The 26832-nt window shown below is 24.6% G+C and overlaps 2 protein-coding genes across 2 annotated transcripts in view; one reads left to right on the top strand and one right to left on the bottom strand.

Moving 5' to 3' along the window:
- Nucleotides 1–43: 43 nt before the first annotated feature.
- Nucleotides 44–19591, top strand: LOC122500635 (putative 1-phosphatidylinositol 3-phosphate 5-kinase). Its single transcript, XM_043609645.1, has 11 exons — nt 44–645; nt 1119–1333; nt 1407–1596; nt 3900–4134; nt 4274–4477; nt 4605–5162; nt 7620–10667; nt 13215–13756; nt 14003–14335; nt 17170–17331; nt 17451–19591. The coding sequence occupies exons 1-11, from the start codon at nt 531–533 to the stop codon at nt 17648–17650; spliced, it is 5802 nt and encodes a 1933-aa protein (XP_043465580.1). The 5' UTR covers nt 44–530; the 3' UTR covers nt 17651–19591.
- The window catches only part of LOC122500645 (UBA-like domain-containing protein 2), a 34613-nt gene continuing 25989 nt past the window's right edge, over nt 18209–26832 (bottom strand). The window contains exon 4 of the mRNA XM_043609667.1: nt 18209–19728. Coding sequence (XP_043465602.1) covers nt 19580–19728 — 149 coding nt within the window. The 3' untranslated portion in view covers nt 18209–19579. The remainder of the gene's footprint in view (nt 19729–26832) is intronic.

Genomic DNA, 26832 nt, shown 5'->3' with positions numbered 1-26832 from the left:
TAATTATTAGAACTGTTTTATTAAAAGTCGGTAAAACAGTTTCACTAATTTATTTAGTGAATTAGACGATTAGCAATTATAGCAATTAGTGAAATTCTACCAATTTAGTAAAATTTTACTAACAATTAGTAATATTCTACTAACTGGAAAGTTTATCAAAAATAGATATTTAAAAAATTGGGAAAAGTTATAACAACTACTAACAATCGGTCAAATGTTACTATTTTTTAGTTTAATTCCCCTAATTTTGATTTCGAGAGTTTTAATTACGATTTGCAAAAAATCAATTTTCGCGGAAAATTTTAAATTCATTCATCGCGCATGTCAATTAAATATTCGAACACAGCGCACTCTGACATGATGTTCTCACAACAGATGGAAACAAAATCAGCTGATTTCTGTCAGGTGCTATACTATCAGCTGTCAATTATTTATTTTTAATCACTTTCCCATAATAAATGTTTTTTTAATTATATTTCAACATGAATTTTAATAAATGACGTTGACAGAAGAATTTTGGAGTAGCAAAAATGAACAAGAATATGAATTCTCCGTCGAAACTTACGGAGTTTGCACCATTAAGTCCAGAGGAAACCCAACCAGTTGTTGCTTCTCTTTTTTCAAAAATTTTTAATTTCACTAAAAGTAAGTACCATGCAAGATTAATTATTGTCGATGTTTCATTTTTTGTCATACAGTGTTTTCACTAAGTTAGCAAATTAGAACTACTTCGTAAAAATTTAATATTATCACGCATTGTAACAATTGCAAAGAGGTTAGAATTTTATTATTATGTCAATGTTTACCAGACGTAATTACATTGTTGTAATTCGTTATTGTATTTAATTTATTCATTTGTTTCCATTGATTGTGTTTTTTGAATTATTAGTCAAGTATGAAAGACACTCAGTGCTTTAGTTTCGTAAATTTTTAATGACAAAATAATAGCAATAAATTATTAAATTTATTAAATTGCACTTGCACCTTATAACAATTTTGCAATATGTAAACAGTTTGTATTCAAACAAAAATTTGACGAATTTTTGTTTGGATTTTGGTTGGATGTAATTGTTTAGTAATTTTTTTCCATTAATGAAGCAACGTAAATTTCCTTTCAGGTACAGTTCAGACAAATGAGACTTTACCATCGCCGAATAATGATGAACAAAGTTCGTCTGGTGATTCAGAGTCTTGGAAGCAATCCGAGAGTAGAGACAAAACTCCAGTGGATGATAGTTCAAGTATGATTAATTTTTCCCTAGACAGTCGTGAAGGGCGTAGCTTACCAAATGTCTTAAAAAGAATTAGCAATATTGTGGCTTCAAAAAGCAGTGTAAGTTTTTTATTTCACGGAATAGAAATACTGTTATCATAATTAAAAACCAAATTTAAAAAATTTCTTTTAGAATTTACAGTCTTATAAAGATTCACAATTACGTAGTTACTGGATGCCTGATAGTGTGAGCAAGGAATGTTACGAATGCAGCGAAAGATTTACCACTTTTCGAAGACGACATCATTGTCGGGTGTGTGGACAAATATTTTGTTCAAAATGTTGCTGCGATGAAATACCTGGAAAAATCATGGGTTGCACTGGTAAATTTTACTTAAATTAATCAACTAAATTAATTTTACTTAAATTCAACACAAATATACATCTTAAAAAATATAATTTTCTCAAATATTTCAAAATTAATTCTTGAAGAACTATCATAAAATTATTACTTAGAAATTATTTAATGAATAGTTTTACTTAAAAATTGCAAAATTAATTGGATTTCAAAAGAGTTGCGTTTACAGTCTTCGTAAATAGATGAACATCCAAGGTTTCAATTTGAAATTTTAGAAAATATCAATTTTTAATGAATTTAAATAGAAATTTTAAGAACAACTGATTACAGAAATTCAATTATTGTCAAAAGTGATAAACTTCTCTGCATAAATTCAATTATGTTCCAAAAAAAATTCTCGTCAAAATTTCAATTATCTTTATAAACAATAAAATTCTTTAGAGCAATTTAATTATTTTTTAAACAATTTTAATAAAATCTCTCGAAAAAATATAATTATTTTTAAAAATATTAATTCAATTTTATTATTTTCAAGAAATTTTAATATAAATTGAATTATTTTCAACAATTTTGATTAAATTCTTTTAAAAAAATCATAATTTTTAAAATTTTTATTAAAATTCCTTCAAAAAATTCAATTATTTTCAAAAATTCTTCGAAACAATCCAATTATTTTTATGAATTGTAAAATCCTCCGCAATAATTTAATTATTTTTCATTAATAAGAAAATTCTTGGCAAGATTTCAATTATTTTCAAAATTTTTCCAAAAGAATTGAATTATTTAAACAAAAATTTAATAAAAATTTCACAGGAATTCAATTAATTACCAATTTTCTATCAATTTCTTCGAACCAATTAAATTATTTTTAATACAATTCTTTTTAAGAATTCAATTATTTTTACAAATAATACATTTATTTATAGGAATTCAATTATTTAAAAAAATTTAAACAAAATTCTTCACAAGAAATCAATTATTTTCATAAATAATAAAATTTTTCTCGAGAATTCAATTATTTAAAAAAAATTTTAAAAAATGCTTTATAAATTTGAAAAATTGTAATATAATTCATCATAGAATACAATTATTTTCGTAAAATATAACATTTTTTCTGAGAATACAATTATTGTTAAAAATGTTTGTAAAAATCTTCGAAACAATTCAATTATTTTCGTAAAAAATAAAATTCTTCGAAGCAATTTAATTATTTAGGAAATTTTAATAAAATTCTTCGTCAGATTTCCTTTTTTCGAATTTTTTAATGAAATTTCTCGATGGAATTCAATTTTTTTAAAAAAGTTTTTGAAAATTCTTAGAAATTCAATTATTTAAAAAAGTTTAAATAAAATTCTTCACAAGAAATTAATTATTTTCATAAAGAATAATATTTTTCTTCGGAATTTTATTATTTTCACAAATAAAATTCTTTACATAATTCAATTAACGAAATTCATTTCTTAAAAAAAATTTTTAATAAAATTAGTTGCAAGAATTCAATTATTTTCATAAATAATAAAACTTATCGCGGAATTACAATTATTTTTAATACAATTTTAAATAAAATGTTAGAAAATTGCATTTATTCTTAAAATTTCTTTTCAAATTCGCCGAAAGAAATCAATTATTTAAAAAATTTTTGATAAAACTTTTCATAAAAATTCAATTTTAAAAAATATTTAATTATTTAATAAATTATTTATTTTTGTATTTAAATAATTGAATTTTCGAAAAATTTTCTAATAAAAACTGATTAAAAAATGAATTTTAGTTAAAATTTTAAATTATTATTAAATATTAAAATTATAATAGCTTGAATATTTAGAAATAATTTTGAATTTGAAAATCTTAATTTTTATAGAAAAATAATAATGATTAAATATTTATTTAAAAAAGAAGTTATTGATGTTTTCGAATAATTTTACAATTAAAGAAATTCGTAAATTCTTTGTCTGATTTGTCTGGAAATCAGGGAAAAGTTAAGGAAAAACAAAATTAAATTTTTTGGCAACCCTGTTAAAGAAAAAACAAGTGAATCTCCTTCATTTGAACATTGAGGATTTTTAGGAGCAGTTTCCCCAAAGTTTTGAACAATCAAATGAGCGAAATTTATTTTATGTGTTCTAATATTTTTAAAAATTATCAGTTTGAAATGAAAAATATTGAAATTGAACATTTATTTAGTTAAAAATTTAATAAATATAAATATAATTTAACAAATGGTAAAAATAGAAGTAGAATGTAAAAGTTGGCGTTTATTTGAACGTTCGAAACTTTTGGGACGTAATTTTATTCGTAGAAAAATAAAAGAAAAAGATTTTTTTTCAGGTGATTTGAGAGTATGTACCTACTGTTGTAAAGTAGTACTTTCCTATTTACAATCTTCGGACATGAGAAGTGATCTCTCCGCTGATTTAAAAGCCCTTCAAGAAGATCTTGAAGTAAAATATGGAAATGATTCTTTAGCTGTATGCCAAAGAAGTTCTGACGACGTTGTGGAAATTGAAACGGTATCAAGAAAGCCAAGTGTTGGCTACATGGAAGAAAAATACGCTATTGGACGGTAAGTCTAAAAGTAGTGAATAAATTTTCAATAATTATTAATTATTAAAACAATTTTAATTGATAATAATAATTTAGTTTAGTTTAGTTTAGTTTAATTAAATTGAATTGAATTTACTTTAATTAACAATTCTTTTTAGTTCTTCGACGTATTTAACTTTACAAGAACGCTCCTTCGCTCTACGAAATTCCGCATCTCTCAGAATGATATACGAGGAATTGTTTCGATCAAATCGAGCTATGATTCTTCAAACTCATAGAATAAGATTAAAAAGTTATTACAACTGCTTTATAGGCAGTGAATTAGTCAATTGGATGATTGCGCAAAATAAAGCAGCAAATAGGTAAGAAATTCCATCAAATCCTGATATTTCTCATTAAAAAAGAACAAAATATTCTTATTATTATTTCAGTATTACTAATTAATAATTAGTTAATAATTATTACTAACTTAAAATTTTTTCTTCAAAGAATACAAGCGACTGCGATAGGACAAGCACTTTTCGAAGCAGGCTTCATTGAACAAGTCTTGGCCGATAATTTTTTTAGTGATTCATCGGCAATTTTCAAGCCAGTGAAATTGCCACGAATGCAACCGTCGGATTTTCTAACCGAAAGTCAGACGTCATGCGATGCTCAAGAACCAGCTTGGGTGAAAACCATTCCTCAACACGATTCGACAACAGACTCGGAAAGTGAATCGAAACAACCGGAATTATCTCCTCAAAATCATCCCCGATTGCCTTCATCGAGCTCTAGTTTCTATTTGGACTTGAATTTGGAAGCATCTACTGTTACTTTAAAGAGACCGACCTCGGAAGACTTGACGACCATTTCGATAGACAGCGGAGACGGTATAATTGAGAGAAAGGAAATTAATATCAAAGCACTGGAGAGAAATTCGAAAGTTACTGACGAAGTGCTGAGTGATACACTTCAGGTGCAGGAGCCAAAGGAGAGAAACGGTTGGCATAAGGCTACGAACTTTCGAAGTGCTTTCGGAGAAGTTAGCGCATACAACTGTTTAATGTAAATTTCAGAATTTGTATTTACAGGGTTGCCACAGACCAGAGAAATCAGAAAATTCAGAGAAAAGTCAAGGAAAGTAAAATTGGTCCGGGAAATCAGAGAAAAATTAGGAAATTTTATCAAAAATACTGCAAACATATTAAATTTCTAGAATTCATAAGAAAGTTTTCAATTTTGTTACCTTTAAAAAGTCAACAAAAAAAAACTTAAAAAAAGAAAATATTCAATTTAACTTTAAATTCTTTCTATTTCTTACAAGAATTCAACTTTACAGAATTGATACTGAATTTATTTTAAAGAATTTAACTTTTAAAGAACTATCGCATAGACTTATTATTTAGCAAATAATTTTACTCAAAAATTAAAAAGATAATTAAACTTTATAACATTTTCATTTACAATTTTCATAAATTATTATTATTCTTATAATGATTTAATTTACTATTACTATGTAAATTACAAAAATTTATTATTTTCAAACATCAGTTTCAATTTTTAAATAATTCAAGATTCAAAATTTTTGAAAATCATTTATTTACTAATCATTATATGTTGTTTTCAAAAACTTTAATAAAATTCTTCAAAATAATTCAATTATTTTCAAAACATTTTATAAAAGTGTTTGCACGAATTCGATTCTTTTCATAAATAGATAAATTCTTTCCAAAAATCCAATTATTTTAAATACAATTTTAATTAAATTTTTCGCAAAAAAACCAATTAATTTCATTATTAATTGCACTCTTTAGATAAATTCAATTATTTTTAATATAATTTTAATTAAATTCTGTGCAAGAAATCAATTATGATAAAATTTCTTGAAAAAATTCCATTTTTAAAATTTTTTATAAATTATTCGCAAAAATTAAATTATTTTAAATAATTTTAATAAAATTCTTTGTAAGAAATCAATTAGGGGCCCCATCAATTATTTTCATAAATAATTTAATTTTTTTAGATTAATTCAATTATTTTTAATAAAATTTTATTAAAATTCTTCGCAAGAATTCAATTATAATCAAATTCCTTTAAAAAATTTATTTTTAAAAAATTTTTATAAATTATTAGAAAAAATTCAATTATTTTCATACAGAATTGAATTTTTTAGATTAATTCAATTATTTTTAATAAAATTTTTCGTAAAATTTCAATTATTTTCACAAATAATTGCATTTTTTAGATGAATTTAATTATTTTTAATAAAAATATTTGCAGGAATTCAATTATTTTCATAAAATAAAAAATTCTTAAGAGAAATTTTTAATTATTTTCATAAATAAAAAATTCTTCAGAGAAATTTCAAAAATGTTTATACAATTTTTTTTATAAGAATTTAAATATTGCCAAGACAATTATAATTGGATTTCTTGAAAGAAATGAATTATTTTCAAAAACTTGTAGAAAACTCGTCAGGAAAATTTAATTTTTTTCAAAAATTTTATTAAAATTCTATACAAGAATTAAATTATTTCAGATTCAAGATTATAAAAATAGTTACCAATATTACAAAAAGTAATTTAAAAAATTTAAAAGATTTAAAATTGAAGTTCTAGAAATTTTGAAATTTAATAAATTTTAAATAAAAATTCTGAAAAAGTTATTAATTTTGGAAAATATTTAATTAATTTTTTTCTTAATTAGTTGAATTTTTTAATACATATTAGAAAAATTTTTAAATTGTTGAAATTTCATGAAATTGAATTGTAAATAAGTAGATTTCAGAAATAATTTAGGTGCCATTTTTTTCATTGAATAAATAATTGAATTCCCAAGAAACTTTCTCAAAAATGATTAAAAATAATAGATTTTTAATAAAATTTAATAAAAATTTAGTTAAAAATTCTAAAAAACTGAATTGAAATATGGAAAATAATCTTACAAAAGTTAGAGTGAAAAAAAGTATGGATGTTTTAAATAATTTTACAATTAAAGATATTCGAGAATAAATGTATTGTATAAATTTTTTTGTGTGTACAATTTTAGAGTAAAATATAATATTAGATAATAAAGATCTTAAACTTATTTTTTTGGCCATCAGACCAAACAAAGAAGTTTAAGATCTTTATTATTTAATATTTAAATTAAAAAAAGTTATTAATTTTTGAAAAAATGTAATTAATTTTTTTTCTAAATTAGTTGAATTTTTTTAATACATATTTAATAGAAAAATTTTCAAATTAAAAAATAAATAAATAAAATAATTAAAGATCTTAATCTTATTTGTTTGACCATTAGCCCAAACAATGAAGTTTAAGATCTTTATTATTAAAATTATATAGCTTTAGAAATTTTTTGTTATCAAAATAAAATATTTTTTACTCCCAGGGAAAAGTTTAAAATTCTGTCCGAAAATCAGGAAAAAGTCAGGAAAGAAATAAATTCAAATTTTTCTGGCAACCCTTAATTTATCTTCTCAACTTTCTAAAGATCAAAATTTAATAAATTTTTCCTTCTCAGGTCGGCGTACAAGCAGCACGAGGAATCGTTACTGAAGCAGTTACTCAACAAAGAAGGACTCTCGGAAAACTGGTCCGAAACTGTCCTATCCATCGCCCATCAAATAGTCGACTGCGTACGACCCGATTTGAATCACAATGCCGAGGACTTGGACATCCGACAATATGTTCAAATAAAAAAATCTCCCGGTGGCAGTAAGAACGACTGCGAAATTGTTTCCGGCGTCGTTTGCACCAAAAATGTCGCCCATCGTGGAATGAACGCAATGATCGCTAATCCCACAATTCTTCTACTTCGCTGCGGACTCATGTACCAAAGAGTGGAAGGAAAATTACTCAGTCTAGAACCTGTGATGCTTCAGGAGAATGATTACCTCGGTCATACTGTGAAACGAATCACAGCTCTCGGACCGGATATAGTTTTGGTCCATCGCTCAGTTTCTCGCCTCGCACAGGATAGACTCAGAGAGTGTGGAGTGACTTTGGTTTTGAACGTTAAATTAAGTGTCTTAGAACGAGTAGCAAGATGTACGGACGCAAATATTGTCGATACGGTAGACGCTCATATTTCCGCCCGGTACAGACTTGGTACTTGCAAGAAATTCTATTTGAGGAATTTTCCCTGCGAAAAATTGGGGGTGAAAACTCTTATGTACTTTGAGGGTTGTGCTAATCCTCATCTTGGTTCCACTATTCTTCTGCGTGGTGGTTCGGAAAAGGAATTGAAACGAGTGAAAAATGTCACATCCGCCATGATCTTCAGTGTCTATTCCTGGCGTCTGGAGAAATCGTTCTTGATGGACGAATTCGCCAGACCGCCTTCGCCGAAGGATAATTCTTTTCTAGACGAAAGCATCGAAAATACTTCTGTAAACACTTCCAAAGAATCGGATGTGAATGCTAGTTCGAAAAATTTTGTCAAGAGTTCGGAACATTTTGCCGAGATTTCGAAAAGTGCAATTGTCGATCAGTTAAATCCGTACGATACACTGAAGCTTTTCAAAACGAAGACAAGATCGATTTCCGAAGACTCTAAGAGTAGTGACAAAGTGGACCAAGCGAACACGACGAAAGAGGAAGTTTTGAATAGCAGCGAAAAAGCAAAACTAAAGGAAAGATTGTCTTTCGATGACAAACGCATTTACGGAGAGTCTGTTAGTGATCGAAGCGATCCTCTGCATCAGTATTTAAACGAAGACGAAGATTTTAGTCAAGTCAGTCCTAATGGTCAGCAACTCTCGGTCGCTGATCTGCCACTCCTAAATAAATTCAAAAAAGCCCTCGAAGGAACAATTCTCAGTGTCTCCCCTTATCTAAAGTTTACAATTCCCTTCCTCGAGACCGAAACCGGTCGGAATTGTACTCTCAGACAATTTTTCCCTAAGGAAATCTACTACTCGGTCCACTTTGAAGACAAGGTCGAGAGCGCAAAAATCAGCAGCGAACCTTCTCAAACTGTTAATCCTCTAGCGAATTTGAAACTAAAAGCCCCTCATCCGTTTATAGAGGCGAAATTAACGTCGAGTGCCGATAGTCGAGAGGTACAGACACTTCTCGCTAATTTTCGGGCTTGTGGCAGTAGATTAGAGGGGACGAGTAATGGAAGTGTGGAGAAGAAGAGAGTGAACATTCCCCAGGATGTAATAGATCCTACGCCTTTGAGAGCCGATTGTTTGGATCCAATGAGCCATCAGCATTTGTCGGTCCTCTTCTGTAGTTTCATGCACAATAGCAATGACACTCCGGTGTTTTGCGTAAATCCCTGGGTCGTGAATATGGATCTCTACGGTAGAAACGACATCGCCTTGGGACGTTTTCTAGAAAGGTATTGCCTAACAACCGAATACAAGTGTCCAGCCGAGGGTTGTCGAGCCCAAATCGCTCAGCACGCCCGAAGATTTGCCCACGACGGCGGGTGTGTTCACATCACCCTCACTGAAATGAACACCGAACCTTTTGGACAAGAGAACGCGAATCAAATTCTCATGTGGAGCAAGTGTGAAAAATGCAAAAGTGTCTCGCCGGTGATTCCGATGACCGATGACACTTGGTCCTTCTCTTTCGCTAAATATCTGGAGCTTAGATTTCACGGTGGAATGTACACACGACGGGATGTTGAGACCTGCCAGCATTCTCTTCACTACGATCACTATCAGTATTTCTCGAAAAAGAACATGTTGGCTGTTTTCAAATACAACAAAATTTCTCAGTGGGAAATTTCCCTCCCGCCTCCGTTGATTAATATTTACTACGATCCGAAGCAGTACACGAACGTTATTGAGGAGATGAAAAATGTCGCGTTGAAGGGCGATGAAGTCTTCTCTAGTATTCGGGAGAAAATAGCAGTGGTTTCCATCGAGCCTGAGAGTTTGAATCTATTGAAAATTCAATTGTCCCGTGATCAGGCGTACTTTAAGAATAAAATTGAAGAAGCCCAGTTGAAGTTGACTTCGCCAACGTTGGAGAATAAAAAGCAAGCTGGAAAGAAATCGGAGAGTCAGGTTCAGTTATTGATGCACAGAATTGAGGACGGAATTGTACTTTTGAAGAGATTGATTTCGGAGAATGTGACCGAGTGGAATTTAAAGATTTCGGAAATTACGGCGAAGAAGAAGGATGAGAGATCGAGGAAATTTACGGAGAGATCATTAACTTCGAATAGTACCGGAGTTATCGATAATGATGGATATATTACCGAAGATACGGCTTCGGAATCGCAGATCGAGGATCTTAGTCCAATGTCAGCTGATTATAATGCAGTTGATGCTATTTCTTCGGTTCAAACTGAAACGCAGTATAATGATACTGTTGAAAGTTCGGATAACGAAGTACCGGAGAATACGAATCCGGAGGAGATTGTTGTCATTCATGAATCGCCAAAAATGCACCAAAGATCGTATTCGGATGTCTTGCCCATCACCTCCGAGGACATTCCCGATAAGAAAAAGAAGAAGAAGACTATTTTGTCACAATTGTTGCCTTCCATTTCGACGAACAATGCGATATTGAATCCTTTGGGAATTATCGAACATCATTTACTTCCTTTGGGGTCAGTTGGAAATTTACTTCTTAATTCGTTTTTTTAACTTTTAATTTCAATTTCTATTTATTTTTAATTTCAGTTTCCAGGGTTGATACGCAACCTGGAAACCTGGAAAACCTGGAAATTTTAGGGAATTTTATAAACCTTGAAAAAACTTGGAAAAGTCAGGGAATTTTGATCGAAATCCTGGAGAATTGTTGTTTTCTAAAGTTTATTCTTGAAATCTAATTTCACCTAAATATTTCAAAATTAATTCAATTTTAAATGAATTTAATTAGAAATAGTAAAATATTAAGATTTAAAAAAAATTTTTTAAACCAAAATTCTTCTGAAATTAGTTAAATTCTTTAATATATATATATTTAATTGAATATTAAAAATAATGAATTTATAGAAGAATTTTAGTTAAAAACACTAAAACAAATTGAATTTCGAAGCAATTACAAATGATTGCAGAAATTCAATTATTTTCAAAAGTAGTCAAATTCATCTCAGAAATTCAATTATTTTTAGAAATTTTAATAAAATTCTTCTGAAAAATTCAATTATATTCAAAAATTTTAATAAAGTTCTTTTAAAAATTGAATTACTTTCGTAAATACATATTTACAAACAATTTACTAAAATTCTTCTAAAAAAATTCAATTATTTTCGTAAATAATAAAATTCTTTCCAAGAATTCAATTATTTTCAAAAGTTTGAGTACAATTCAACTCAAAAATTTAATTATTTTCAAAAACTTTAATAAAATTCTTCTTAAAATTGAATTACTTTCGTAAATAATAAAATTCTTCGCAATAATTCAATTATTTTAAAAAATTTTTATTTTTTTAATTAATTTAATTAATTAATTAATTTAATTAATTAATTAAATTTAATTAATTAATTAAATTTAATTAAAAAATTAAAAAATTTAAATTTAAATTAATTAATTAATTAATTAAATTAATTAATTTAATTTTAATTTTAATTTTAATTTTAATTTAAATTTAATTTAATTTAATTTTTAATTTAATTTTTTTTTTAATTTTTTTTTTAATTCTTTTAAAAAATTCTATTATTTTTAAAAATTTTAACAAAATTCTTCTTAAAATTCAATTACTTTCGTAAATAATGAAATTCTTAACACGAATTCAATTATTTAAAAAAAAATGTTATAAAATTTTTCTCAAAAATTGAATTATTTTCGTAAATAAGGAAATTCTTTCCAATAATTCAATTATTTTTACGAAAGACTTGTTCAGAATTCAAAATAGCAAAATTCTTATCAGAAATTCAATTATTTTAAGGAATTTTAATAAAAATTTTTGAAAAATTCAATTATTTTCATAAATAATATTCATCACAAGAATTCAATTATTTTCAAGAATTTTAACGAAAATCTTGTCAACAATTCAATTATCTTTATAAATAATAAAATTCTTAAGAGAAATTCAATTATTTTGAGGAATTTTAATAAAATTCTTTACAGGAATTCAACTATTTTCATAAATAATAAAATTCTTTACAAGCATTAAATTATTTTTATAATCAATGAAATTCTTCGTAAAAATTAAATTATTTAAAAAAAATGTGACTAAAATTCTTCACAGAAATTTAATTAGTTAAAGAATTTTTACTAAAATTCATTTCAAGAATTTAATTATTTTCATAAATAATTAAATTTCTTTTGAGGATTCAATTATTTTTATCGAAAAATTTCAATTATTTTTAATACGATTTTCATCAGTTTTCTCGAAAAATGCAATTATTCTTAAAAATTTTATGAAAATTTGTCAAGAGAATTGAATTATTTAAAAATTTGTTGATAAAATTCTATAGGAAATTTCAATTTTAAAAAACATTAAATTGTTTAATAAAATATTTATTTTTATAGTTAAATAATTGAATTCTCGTAGAATTTTCTAATTAATATTCATTTAAAAATGAATTTCAAATTAAAATCTTTGAAAATTTGAACTTTTCATACTTTTAATTAAGAATTCTCTAGAATTAATTTTTCTCAATAAGTTTAATGGAATTTTTTTTAATTATTTGAAGTTTTTAATTTCTAATGGTATTCAATTGAAGAATGTCAGAATAATCGAAATTTCGTAAAATTAAATTGTAAACAAAAGAATTTGAAAATTCACAAAGAACTTTTTCGAAAATTTAAAAAAAAATTGAAGAATTTTAGTTGAAAATTCTAGAAATGAATAATCGTAATGATGAAAATAATTTTTGAAGAAGTAACAGTAATGAAGTAGCAAGTTTTAATAATAATATTCTTATTATTGAATTTCAAATTTTTGAATATCTTAATTTTTATAAAAAAAATAATGATTAAATATTTATTTAAAAATGAAGTTATTAATGTTTTCGAATAATTTTCGTTTTAAAAACTTAGAAAAATTCCGTTTTTTAACCTGGAAAACCTGGAAAAGTCAGGGAAATTGAAAAGAGCAAACGCATGGGAACCCTGAATTTCTGGTTTTACGCTATTTGGATATTTGTTTTTATTTTTGTGACACTTTCTCTTGAGAATAAAATTGTAAAAAAATTATTTATTTGCAGATCTGTGGTACCAATAGTCGTATACGAATCGGAACCATCGTCGATTATTGCCTACGCTTTGGACTCTCACGATTATAAACACGCACTGCAGGAGCAATTGAGAAACATCAAGGGCTTAGAACCGAATCCAAGTCCATTGTATAAGCGCAAATTTCCGGAATTCAAAGACAATTTATCAGAAGTCAATCAGTCTGGTGAATTTAAACGACCGTCGATGCTTTCTTTCCTCAAGGGAAATACTCCAAATCCGACAAGTCCTCTCGAAACTGACAAAGGTGCTCCGACGCTGGAAAATCCGAATCCTGCTTCTTCGGAAACGGAAGAAGAGAAACGAACCACGAAACAACAAAATTACATCGAAGTTCAATTCAATGATGCAACAACAAATTTTTACTGCAGGGTTTATTTCCCTGTACTTTTTGCTGCTCTCAGAGAAAATTGTCTTCCATGCAGCGAGGATGGTTATACGAGAAGTTTGAGTCGTAGCGTTCAATGGGCGGCGCGAGGCGGTAAAAGTGGAATTACTTTTTCCAAAACTCGAGGTCAATATATTTTCCTGTAAAGTTTTTATCTTTTAATTTTAATTTAAAATTCATAGGAATTAAATTTACAATCAGTTGACAATTTAAATAATTCAATTTAATTAAGATAATCAATTTTCTATTTATTTTTTAATTATTTAATTAATTATTAAAGCATAATAAAAATAATTTCATTGAATAATGAATAATATTTTAATAATTTAATTATTCTTTTAAAACAAGTAACTTTATTAAATTAATTTGCAGATGACAGATTTATTCTGAAAGAAATGACTCGCATCGATATGCAGATATTTTTGGAATTTGCGCCCAACTATTTTGCCTATATGGAAAAGTGTCAACAAACAAAGCAACCGACACTTTTGGGAAAAATAGTCGGAGTCTATAGAGTTTCTTTCAAGAACAATACAACAAATGCAGCTTTACGTATGAGTGTTCTAGTGATGGAAAATCTTTTCTACAACCGAGTGATAACTGACAAATTTGATTTGAAAGGATCCGTGCGGAATCGTTTGGTAAATCCTGAAGATGTTGACAGAGAAGGGGAATTGGTTTTACTTGATGAAAATTTATTGAATAGTAAGTTATTGGACTTTATTATTACTTTTACTTATTATAATAATCGTTGTATTCATTAATTCTGTTCAATTACTTTAAATAATTGTTTCTTATTTTTCCACAAGAGTTAAAATTTTTTAAAATTGCAATTTCAAATCTTTTGAAATTTAAATATTTCTAAAAATTGTAACTGTAATTTTTCCAAAATTCAATTTTTTTCTAGAATTTTTAACTAAAATTTCTCTACAAATCAATTATTTTTAGTAATTTTGGAAAAGTATTTTGATAATTCAATTACTTTAAAAATAGAAGAGTTTATTTAAAATACTTTTAAAAAAGTATTTTCAATTATGTTTTACGATTTTTCAATTTTCAATTTGTTAAATTATTTAAAATAATTATGGTTGCTTATTTTTCCAGAAGAATTAACATTTTCAAAGATTACATTTGTAAATTCTCTTAAATTTAAATTATTTCTAATAATTACAATAATTCGTGCAGAATTCAATTACTTTCTAATTCAAAGATTTTAATATGAAACCTTTTAAAAATTCAATTATTTCCAAAAATTTACTTTATAATGCTTTTAATATTCAATTATCTAAAATTTTAACTTCTAGAATTTTTAACTCAAATTCTTCTTTAAATCATTTATTTTTAGTAAATTATGAAAAAGTTCATTGGGAATTTTCAAATCCACTTGTTTACAATTCAATTTTACGAAATTTCGATTATTTGGAAATTTTTTCAATTAAGTATACAACAAGAAAATAAAATCTTTAAATAATTAAAAAAAAAATTAAATTAAATTTTTTCAACAAAATTTGTATGAAAAATTCAGATTATCAAAGATTTTAATTTGAAACCTTTTCAAAATTCAGTTATTTCTAAAAATTACAAGTATTTGTAACTTCGCCAATATTCAATTATTTTCTAGAAAACTTTTAAGTACAGTTCTTCTCTAAATCAATTATTTTTAATTAATAAAAAAATTCTTTTTAATTTCAAATTTAACCTATTGAAATTTAATTATTTTCAAAAATATTCTTAGCAAGAATTCAATTTTCTTTAAAAATAATAAAACTCTTCGTAGGAATTCAATTATTTAAAAAAAAAATTAATAAAATTCTTCGAAACAATTCAATTATTTTTAAAAAATTGTAATAATATTGTTGAAAAAAATTTAATAATTATCTTCAAGAATAGTAAAATTCTTCTCAGAAATTCAATCATTGTCAAAAATTTTAATAAAATTCATCGCAAAAATGCAATTATCTTCAGAAATAACAAAATTCTTTACAGAATTTAAAATATTTTCAAAAAATTTATTAAAATTCTTTGCTGTAATTCAATTATTTTTTGTACAATTCGATTAAAATTGTATTAAAAATAATTGAAATTCTGCGATGAGTTTAATTATTTATGAAATTGATTGAATTTCTAAAAAGAATTTTGTTATAATATGTAAGATGTTGAAATTATTTATGAAAATAATTGAATTATTGTGAAAAAATTTATAAAGAATTTGTAAATAATTGAATTCTTGTGAAATTTTTCATTATTTATAAAAATAATTAGATGTTTGTATAGAATTTTATTAATTTTTTTTTAAATAATTGAATTTCGAAGAAGTTTAATAAAGATATAATTGGAATTTTTACGAAAATTTAAAAAAAATTTCGAACATAATAATTGAATTTTTATGAAGAATTTTATTACTTTTGAAAATAATTTAATTTCTTCAATCATTGCCTAGAATTTTACTAAAATTCCTAAAAATAATTGAATTTCTGGGAAGAATTTTATTACTTGTGGAAATAATTTAATTCTTCCAATGAATTTTAGTCAAATTTTGTTAAATAATTGAATTCATGGAAAGAATTTTGTTATTTATATAGATATATTTTAATTCTTGACAAGTATTTCGTTAAAATTTTTGAAAATAATTGAATTTTGCAAAAAATTTGATTAAAATTCCTGAAAATAATTGAATTTCTGACAAGAGTTTTGCTCTTTTAAAAAAAATTGAATTCTTGACAAAATTTTCGTTAAAATTTTTGAAAATAATTAAAATCTTGTGATGAACATTGTTATTCATGAAAATAATTAAATTTTGCAAAGAATTTTATTAAAAATTCTAAAAATAATTGAATTTCTGGAAAGAATTTTATTATTTATAAATATAATTGAATTCTTGACAAAATTTTTGTTAAAATTCTTGAAAATGTTTGAATTATTGTGATGAATATTGTTATTTATGAAAATAATTGAATTTTGCAAAGAATTTTATTAAAATTCCTAAAAATAATTGAATTTCTGAGAAAAATTTTGCTAGTTATAAAAGTAATTGAATTCTTGGCGTGATTTTCATTAAAATTTTTGAAAATAATTATATTTCTGCAAAGAATTTTTGTATTTTTGAAAATAATTGAATTCTTGTGATGGAAATAATTGAATTTTGCAAAGAAATTTTATAAAAATTTTTGAAAATAATTGAATTTCGGAAAAGAATGTTATTATTTATAAAGATAATTGAACTTTTAAAGAGAATTTCGTTTAATTTTTGTATATAATTGAATTTCTGCGAAGAATTTTATTTCTTTTGAAAATAATTGAATTTTTTGCAGTCATTTGTAACTTCTCCAAAATTCAATTTTTTTTTCTTGTTTTTAATTGAAATTCATCTATAAATCCATTTTGTTTAATAAATAATTAAATATATATTGAAAAAATGTAACTAATTTTAGAAGAATTGGCATTATTAAAATTTTTCAATAAACAGAACAAATTGAATTACAATTTTTAATATTTTGTTATTTAGAAAAATATTCTCAATTTGAATTTATTCTTTTCAGTGAGTTGTGATTCACCATTGTACATTCGACCACATTCAAAGTCAGTTTTGAACAAAGCTATTGAAGAAGACACCAAATTTTTGGCCGATAATTGTGTAATGGATTATTCGCTTTTAGTTGGCTTGGAACCAAATACAGATGAACTTGTCTTGGGAATAATAGGTAAGAACACAAATTTCCAGAATAAATTTAATTTTGAAAATTTTTCGAATCTATTTTTTTACTGGAATAACCTTTTTATTCTTTTTCACTGGAATAAACTTTTTATTTTTTTGTCTTAGATTATATAAGAACATTCACCTGGGATAAGAAAATAGAGACAATAGTGAAAAAATCAGGAATACTTGGTGGCCAAGGTAAACTTCCAACAATAGTTTCACCCGCCGAATATCGTTCTAGATTCATTGAAGCAATGCATCGTTACTTTTTGTCAGTTCCCGACAGATGGACGGGATTAGGACAAGAAATACAAGTACCTTAATATTTTTTTAAATTTATACTCTTAGGATTATATATTTTTGATATATAATCTCTTTGGATTTTTAAAAGTGAAAAATCCTTAAAAAAGAAAGAAAAAATGCTATATTAGCAATAAAAAGATGATGCTAAGCATTGTTACCTCATTGAGGCAAAATTTTGATTGTACAAAAGTAACTTTAAGTTATTATTGTCTATAATTCACAATAAAAATTGTATATAATTTTGTAAAAATAATTTTACAAAGAAAAAAGAATGTAAACAAAGGAATAACAATTTGTCTATGAAAGCACCATTATTAATGATTTTATTTAGATAATATTTTTTTTTTTCATAAGTATGTACATGAACATTATTTATAATAATAGACAAATAAACAATAGTATAATATAATAATAATAATATTAACATAATCGTCGTATAATAATCTAAATTCATAAGCACGAGGGACCGCTCGAGAACATTTAAAATACGTATCGCGAGAGGGGAACGTTGTTTTTATTTCATAATCGTTCGACGATTGTAAATAATTTTCAAAATCTGTACACATTTTTCAAAAAAGAAAAAAGAAAAAAGAAATAATAATAATAATAATAACCAACAAAAAAGAAGGGAAAGAAATATTTAAAGTTCTTTCATAAAATCTTCCATAATCCAATACACATATAAGAAAGACGTCCAAAGTCACTATTTTTTAGTTTATTTCACCTACGGTGAATTGACAAAATAATACTCCTCGTTATATTTATTATATTGCGAAGAGATAAACATTTTTTTTTATCGCTATTCTAATAGTGTACAGAGATAATATTTACGAAGGAAAACAGGATATTCAAGGATTATTGTCCGAGAATGCCGAGCTTTAATACGAGATCGAAAAGGAAGAAAAAATAAAAAAAGTCCGTCTATAGAATTGATAGATAGAATTTCTACATGATTTTTTTACGGACATTCTTCATTTAAATATCGATTCGTAAAAGAGATAGAAGCAGATAGAAATATTTTTTATGGTCATCAATTTAAGAATTGTATTTGGATTTTTTTGTTTACAAGTCTTGATTCTTCGAATAGAATCGATTGCAGTCACTTTTGAATTATATTTCGTACAAGTAACATATGACACATTATTCAGCGAAATTTGTCGCTCTTTATTTTCTCCAGTGCAAATAATTTTTGTTTAACACAGCCCAACTCTGTAAATAAGGACCAGTATATTTTCCCCTACCTAACTTTGTCGAGATTCAGTCGATAAAATTGTTAAGCGGTAGGTTTCGACAAAATCCTCGATGTGAGCCTCTCTCCGACCTTAAAATTTTTTCGCAAATTCGGCGAAAAACACGGAACAACTTGTCTCATGCACTCTTTCTCTCACACACTTACACTCTCATCCTCCCCCCCTATCATTCTTGTCATCGTGGAGAAGATATCCATTGTTGTGGCTCAGCCAGAAAAAAAAAACAATACGGCAAAAGTTTTCTTTGAAACCAAGAATACATGATGAAGCAGTAGAAAAATGATTATTTAATTGCTAACGTAACCATTGTCTTTATAATTTTTATTCTCTCTTCACTTTTTTTCCCCCTATGGCGTTTGAAATCAATCTTCATATGCATCTTTGAGTCGTTTGAAACTTAGAATGTTTTTTTTGTGTCCGAGTTGATGAACCTCCACAGAGAAGCATCTGATTATGGGATGGAGAAACAAATTCATTTAAGCTCATTTTATCATTTTTGTTTTTCATTGTGCCTTTATAAAGTTCTGATTGTGAGACAATCAGTTTTTTTTAGGCTTTTTTTATACTTTTGTGAATATTGTCAGCATTTGCGGTCCATCGATGCTTCCTCACTTTGTTTCTACTAGAACGCGCCATTGCAATAAGTTTTTTTTCTGCGATCGATGAAACACATAGTGCAAAGGCAAAATGTAACATTCTTTATCTCTGCGGCTCGCCAAGACCGAATTGTTGTTGATTTTGAGTTTTTTGTTGTGTTCCACCGGAGATACTACATCGACTTGCGTGATGTTGTGCTGCTGTCTGTTGCTGTTGCTGGGACATGTGACCGTTTTGACTTGGAGACATTCCTGAAATTAACAAAATTTATTATTATTTATTATTATTTATTATTATTATTATTATTATTATTTTTAATTTTTATTATTATTTATTATCATTTTTGCAAATTTATTCAATAGACCTAAAAATGCATAAATAATATCAATTTTTCTGCAGATATCAAATTGAGACAAAAATCAAATCAAAAATGTTGCTTCGCAACCTTTTGATTCTCTTTTTGTCTCAATTTAATATCTGCAGAAAAAAGCAGTCTTTGAACTCAATAATTAATTTATAAAAAGTAGCAAAAAATAGTTTGAAGACTAGAAAAAGAAGCTTTAAAAAAATAAAATTCGACGACTAAAAAAATTAGTTTAGGTCGATTAATAAAATTTTGATTCAGTTCCCTGACTTTTTTTCAATTTCCATTAAAAAAATATTCACTTTGTAATAACTTTAATTCCAAATTTTTCAAAAATTCAATTATTTTCCAAAATTTTGGTTAGAATTCTTCAAAAATAGGATTATATTTTCAAATAATTTTTAAAAGCAAAAAAAAAAGAAATGCTTTACAATTCAAATTTATTTCAATTCAATTTGACAAAAAATTCTATTAATCACTAATTTACCAATCAATTATAATTATTTATTCTTTTCCAAAAGTTTAATAAAATTTTTCGCAGAAACTAAATTATTTTCAATGCAATTTTAATAAAATTCCTCAGAAGAATTCAATTATTAAAAATTTCATAAACTTCTTCTCAAAAATTAAATTATTTTCCAAACTATTGGTTAAAATTCTTGAAAAACAAGATTGTGTTTAAAAATAATTTTTTAAATAAAAAAAAAAAATATTAACTTCTTTAAAATTAAAATTTATTTCAATTAAATTTGACAAAGAAATTCGATTATTAACTAATTTACCAATTAATTTTTACTGATAAATTTATTGTTTTAAATAAATGTAATAAAATTTTTCGCAGGAATTCAATTATTTTCAATTCAATTGCAATAAAATTCCTCAAAAGAATTCAATTATTTTTGAAAATTTCATGATATTCTTCTCAAAAATTCAATTATTTTCAAAAAATTTGATTAAATTTCTTAATGAAAATTAAGATATTTTCAATACAATTTTAATTAAATTCCCAGAAAAAATTCCATTATTTTCAAAAATTTGAATTAAATTGTTAGCAAAACCTCAATTATTTTTATAATTTATAAAATTTGTTGCATGAATTCTAAATTTTTGTAACCTTTAATTATTTTCCAAACTAGCCAAACTATCCGCGCGCAAGCGCGCGGGAATGTTGTATGGGGCTGCTTATTTTAAACAATTTAAAAAATTTTAAAGAAATAATTATTATAACCTAACAAAGAGATTTAACTAACTAAAAATCAAATAATTTCACTCAATGGTCTCAATTTAAATAGAATTTACATTACTAGACTTAAACTATGGCTAGAACAATTACAATTAGTATCTGGGTCATCTTTTGCATTGCTTATTTTATAAAGCCATTTTAAATTAAATACTTTTTAAAGAAATAATAATTATTACACACTGAAAAAAGTTTTACTTGAAATAGCGATAAGTTTCTCTAGAATAACGAAAGTATTAATTGAAGCACTGAAAAATTTCGCTACTAAAGTCAAATCTGTAGTTCATCCAGCTAAATATTTTTTGCCGTGCATAACGAAAAAAGAATTAAATTAACATAAGATTTTCTACATTCAAAAAAAACGAATTCAAATAGAAATTAATCATTTTACAACTTAACCAAATTCACCCCAGAAATCACTGAATTCGACAATTTAGAAGAAAGTCAGACAAAAGCAGGGTTCCTACAGAATCTGGAAATCAGGGAAATCATGGAAAAGGCCTGGAATTTTTAAAAGTTTCTAAATTTTTTCAGTTTTCCATTTTTTATCTTGAATAAAAATTCAAATAATAATAAAGCTAAATGGCATAAAAGAAAAGAAAAAATAAAGAATTTTAAGAAATTCGATTTTTCGGATTTTTGATGATTTTTGATAATTTTAGATTTTTTACCGAAGAGTCGAGACAACTTAATAAGTAAAGTATTTTTCAAAAGCACAAAAATAATTAAGCTAAATCCCATAAAAGAGAGGAAAAAATGTTGAATTTTAAGAAATTCGGATTTTTGAATTTTTGATAATTTTCGATAATTTCACATTTTTTACCAAAGAGTCGAGACAATTTAATAAGTAAAGTATTTTCCAAAAGCACAAAAATAATGAAGCTAAATCCCATAAAAGAGAGGAAAAAATGTTGAATTTTTAGAAATTCGGATTTTTGAAATTTTTCGAATTTTTGATAATTTTAGATTTTTTACTAAAAATTCGAGACAATTTAATAGGTAAAGTATTTTTTAAAAGCACAAAAATAATGAAGCTAAATCCCATTAAAGAGAAGAAAAAATGTTGAATTTTTAGAAATTCGGATTTTTGAAATTTTTCGAATTTTTGATAATTTTAGATTTTTTACCAAAGAGTCGAGACAATTTAATAAGTAAAGTATTTTTCAAAAGCACAAAAATAATAAAGCTAAATCCCATAAAAGAGAGGAAAAAATGTTGATTTTTAAGAAATTCGGATTTTTGAATTTTTGATAATTTTCGATAATTTCACATTTTTTACCAAAGAGTCGAGACAATTTAATAAGTAAAGTATTTTCCAAAAGCACAAAAATAATGAAGCTAAATCCCATAAAAGAGAGGAAAAAATGTTGAATTTTTAGAAATTCGGATTTTTGAAATTTTTCGAATTTTTGATAATTTTAGATTTTTTACCAAAAATTCGAGACAATTTAATAAGTAAAGTATTTTCCAAAAGCACAAAAATAATAAAGCTAAATCCCATAAAAGAGAGAAAAAAAATGTTGAATTTTAAGAAAATCGGATTTTTGATTTTTTTCGAATTTTTGATAATTTTAGATTTTTTACCAAAGATTCGAGACAATTTAATAAGTAAAGTATTTTTCAAAAGCACAAAAATAATGAAGCTAATTCTTATAAAAGAGAGGAAAAAATGTTGAATTTTAAGAAATTCGGATTTTTGAATTTTTGATAATTTTCGATAATTTCACATTTTTTACCAAAGAGTCGAGACAATTTAATAAGTAAAGTATTTTCCAAAAGCACAAAAATAATGAAGCTAAATCCCATAAAAGAGAGGAAAAAATGTTGAATTTTAAGAAATTCGGATTTTTGAAATTTTTCGAATTTTTGATAATTTTAGATTTTTTACCAAAAATTCGAGACAATTTAATAAGTAAAGTATTTTCCAAAAGCACAAAAATAATAAAGCTAAATCCCATAAAAGAGAGAAAAAAAATGTTGAATTTTAAGAAAATCGGATTTTTGAATTTTTGATAATTTTCGATAATTTTAGATTTTTTACCAAAGAGTCGAGAGTATTAAATAAGTAAAGTACTTTTCAAAAGCACAAAAATAATGAAGCTAAATCAAATTAAAGAGAAGAAAAAATGTTGAATTTTTAGAAATTCGGATATTTGAATTTTTGATAATTTTACATAATTTTAGATTTTTTACCAAAGAGTCGAGACAATTTAATAAGTAAAGTATTTTTCAAAAGCACAAAAATAATTAAGCTAAATCCAATAAAAGAGAGGAAAAAATGTTGAATTTTTAGAAATTCGGATTTTTGAATTTTTGATAATTTTCGATAATTTTAGATTTTTTACCAAAGAGTCGAGAGTATTAAATAAGTAAAGTACTTTTCAAAAGCACAAAAATAATGAAGCTAAATCAAATTAAAGAGAAGAAAAAATGTTGAATTTTTAGAAATTCGGATTTTTGAAATTTTTCGAATTTTTGATAATTTTAGATTTTTTATCAAAGAGTCGAGACAATTTAATAAGTAAAGTATTTTCTAAAAGCACAAAAATAATGAAGCTAAATCCCATAAAAGGGAGGAAAAAATGTTGAATTTTAAGAAAAACGGATTTTTGAAATTTTTCGAATTTTTGGTAATGTTAGATATTTTACCAAAGAGTCGAGACAATTTAATAAGTAAAGTATTTTCCACATTAAAAAGTTTGACATTAAAAATATATAAAAAATGCCAATACTTAACCCACAAAATTTAATTTTTAAAACAAACAAATGAATGCAGATAATTTGCTAACGGAAAGGAAACTTACGATTATTGTAATGTATATTTTTAGTTAGAATTCTTCAAAAATACAATTTTATATAAAAATGAATTTTTTTTTAAATAAAAAATATAGATAACTAATAAATTGGGAATTTTTTAAATAAAAACATAAAATTCATTAAAATATAAAGAATTTCAATTAAATTTGCAAAAATTTCCAATTAATTGGATATTTAATTTAATCTTTTTAAATTAGATTATTTTAAAAGAGTAATTTTTTTTAATAATTTCGAAATTAAAATACAAATAATTAAATAATTTATGCTAAATAAAGATTTAAATACTCATTTATTTTTTCACAGCAATTAATATTTTAAATAATTTCAAATGAAAAACCTTTTTCAAAATTTAATTATTTCTAAAAATTATAGAACTACATAACTGTTCCAAAATTCAATTATTTTTGTTAGGATTTTTAAATAATAATCATTCAAGACTTCAATAATTTTTTTTTAGGAAAATAACAAATAATTAATTTTTTATAATAAATATTTAGATATTATTAGTTTTACAAAAATTAAAGTTTTCAAAAATAGACAATTTAAAATCATTTGAAATTTAATTGTTGTTAAAAATTCAATTATTATCTAAGATTTTACGTGGAACTTATTTTTAATTCAATTCTTGCTAAAAAGTTCTATGAAAATTCAATTAGGTATTTAAATTCTAAAATAAATAATTGTTTGCATAATTGCTTTTTTAAAATTGAATTCTTGTAAAATATTTTATCTAAAATTTAAAAAACAATTGAATTCTTTCAAAGAATTTTAATAACATTTTTAAGAATTTTTTTTTACATTTTTCAAAGAATTTCAATAAAATTTTGAAATAAAATTGTATTTTTTGAGGAATTTATTTAAAAATTTTGAAAAATAATTGAAATAATCAAAATTTTCAAAAGAACTTTGTTATTTATGAATATAATTGATTTCTTATGAAAACTTTCATTATTGATGAAAACAATTGAATTTCTGTAAATAATTTTATTATTATTTTTTTAAATAATTGAATTCCTGTGAAATTTTTATTAAAATTTTGTTTAAATAATTGAATTATTTTGAAAAATTTTATTAAAAATAGTAGATATTAAAAATATGTAACTGAAATGATGAAAATTTTCGAAAATAATTGAAATGTTGCTTAGAATTTTATCAAAATTATTTTGAAAATAATTGAAATTCTGCGATAAGTTTTTTTATTTATGAACGTTGCCAAGAATTTGATTAAAATCTTTTTTAAATAATTGAATAATTCTATTGTGAAATTTTATTAAAATATAGTATAAATATTGAAAATAATTGAATTTCAGACAAGAATAATTTTATTATTTGGGAAAATAATTCAATTCTCGAAACAAAATTTTCTGAAAATATTTGATAAAAATTAAATGGTTTCGAAGAATTTTATTAAAATGTTGGAGAACAATTTTTTTTATTTCAATTAAGTATTAGCGAATTTAAAGTAGTTTAAATTTTAAAAACAAAAGAAAAAAGTTTTTGCTTTATTAAATATTCGAATTTGATTTTTGAAATCAGAAACACTTTTTATTGAACATTTCGCCGGTAATGAGTACATAAATTAATAAATATTAATTCCTTCGAAACAAAAAGTGATTACATATTCAATTCTTTTATTTTCACTCTAAACTTTAAAACTGACAAATAATATACCTTTTGTCGCAGAGTGTCACTCTACTTTTTTTCTCTACTATCATAAACTTTTTTTTTTTAATCCAAGAGGTTAAAACGAAGGCAAAAATAGAAATGAAGATGAAAAACTGGATTCCCACCTATTGCGGCCATTGCGGCGCAGGATTAAAGGGGAATTGGAAATTTTCTGAATTCTTACTATTTTTTTTAATATTAAATGTTCTGATTCATTTAATGGTTGCTATGATGATTTTTATGAGTACATATTTAAATTACTTGAAACTTGTAGGTACCGTTAAGAAAGTTCATTACGCCTAAGAGTGAGAAGCTTTAAAACATAAACGGAAGAAGAATACATTTAACGAATTCAGATAAGGAAAATACAAGAGATATGAATGACGGTTGTATTATAAAAGTAATAAGTGGAAATGGTAAAATGGTAAAATGTCGTAATCTCTTAAAGCGACATTTGCCAACGAACTTCCGCATTTCTAGTATTTTTTTCATTAGTTTATTTGACTTGAATTACTAATCATTGCCAGTCATTGTATAATTTATTTCCATCAGTAAGATAATATGATACTTTAACTTGATTTCGAAAAAATTAAATTGTAATTCTATCCATTCTCATTTTTTTTCTGTTTTTCATAACTATAGAATTGCGTAAAAAAACATAAACTGTAGTAAATTTTTATAAACAATTTATTCTTTTTGTCATTCAAAAATTCAGGGGAAAAAGGTAAAAAAAAATACTAAAAAGAAGATAAAAAGATTCTTGTCTAAAAAATTTTGAACTCTCAACCGATGTTGTTATTCTCTTTCAGAAGTAACTTCCTGTAAGGAATCAATACTTGCGGACTAAATAGAGAAAGGGAGAGGTAAATAAAAGAATTTTTCTTTTCATTTCTTCCACTAAAATTTATGGATTAGAAAAAAATTAAATGACAATTTCGAAAAAAATAAATTAATCATTAAACAAATATTGAGTCTTGTTTCAGGGTTGCCACGCTTTTGCTCTTTTCATATTCCCTGACTTTTCCAGGTTAAAAAAAGGAATTTTTCCAGGTTTTTAAAAACGAAAATTATTCGAAAACATCAATAACTTAATTTTTAAATAAATATTTAATCATTATTCTAATTTGAAATTCATTTTTAAATCAATATTTATTAGAAAATTCTACTTGAGAATTCAAGTATTTAATTATAAAAATAAATATTTTATTAAACAATTGATTGTTTCTTAAAATTGAGTTTTCATAAAAAATTTTGTCAACAAATTTTTTA

The sequence above is a fragment of the Leptopilina heterotoma genome, unplaced genomic scaffold (genome assembly GCF_015476425.1).
Source record: "Leptopilina heterotoma isolate Lh14 unplaced genomic scaffold, ASM1547642v1 Lhet_19, whole genome shotgun sequence".
In the NCBI taxonomy this organism is placed as follows: Eukaryota; Metazoa; Arthropoda; class Insecta; order Hymenoptera; family Figitidae; genus Leptopilina; species Leptopilina heterotoma.
This window is presented reverse-complemented; position numbering and strand designations above follow the sequence as displayed.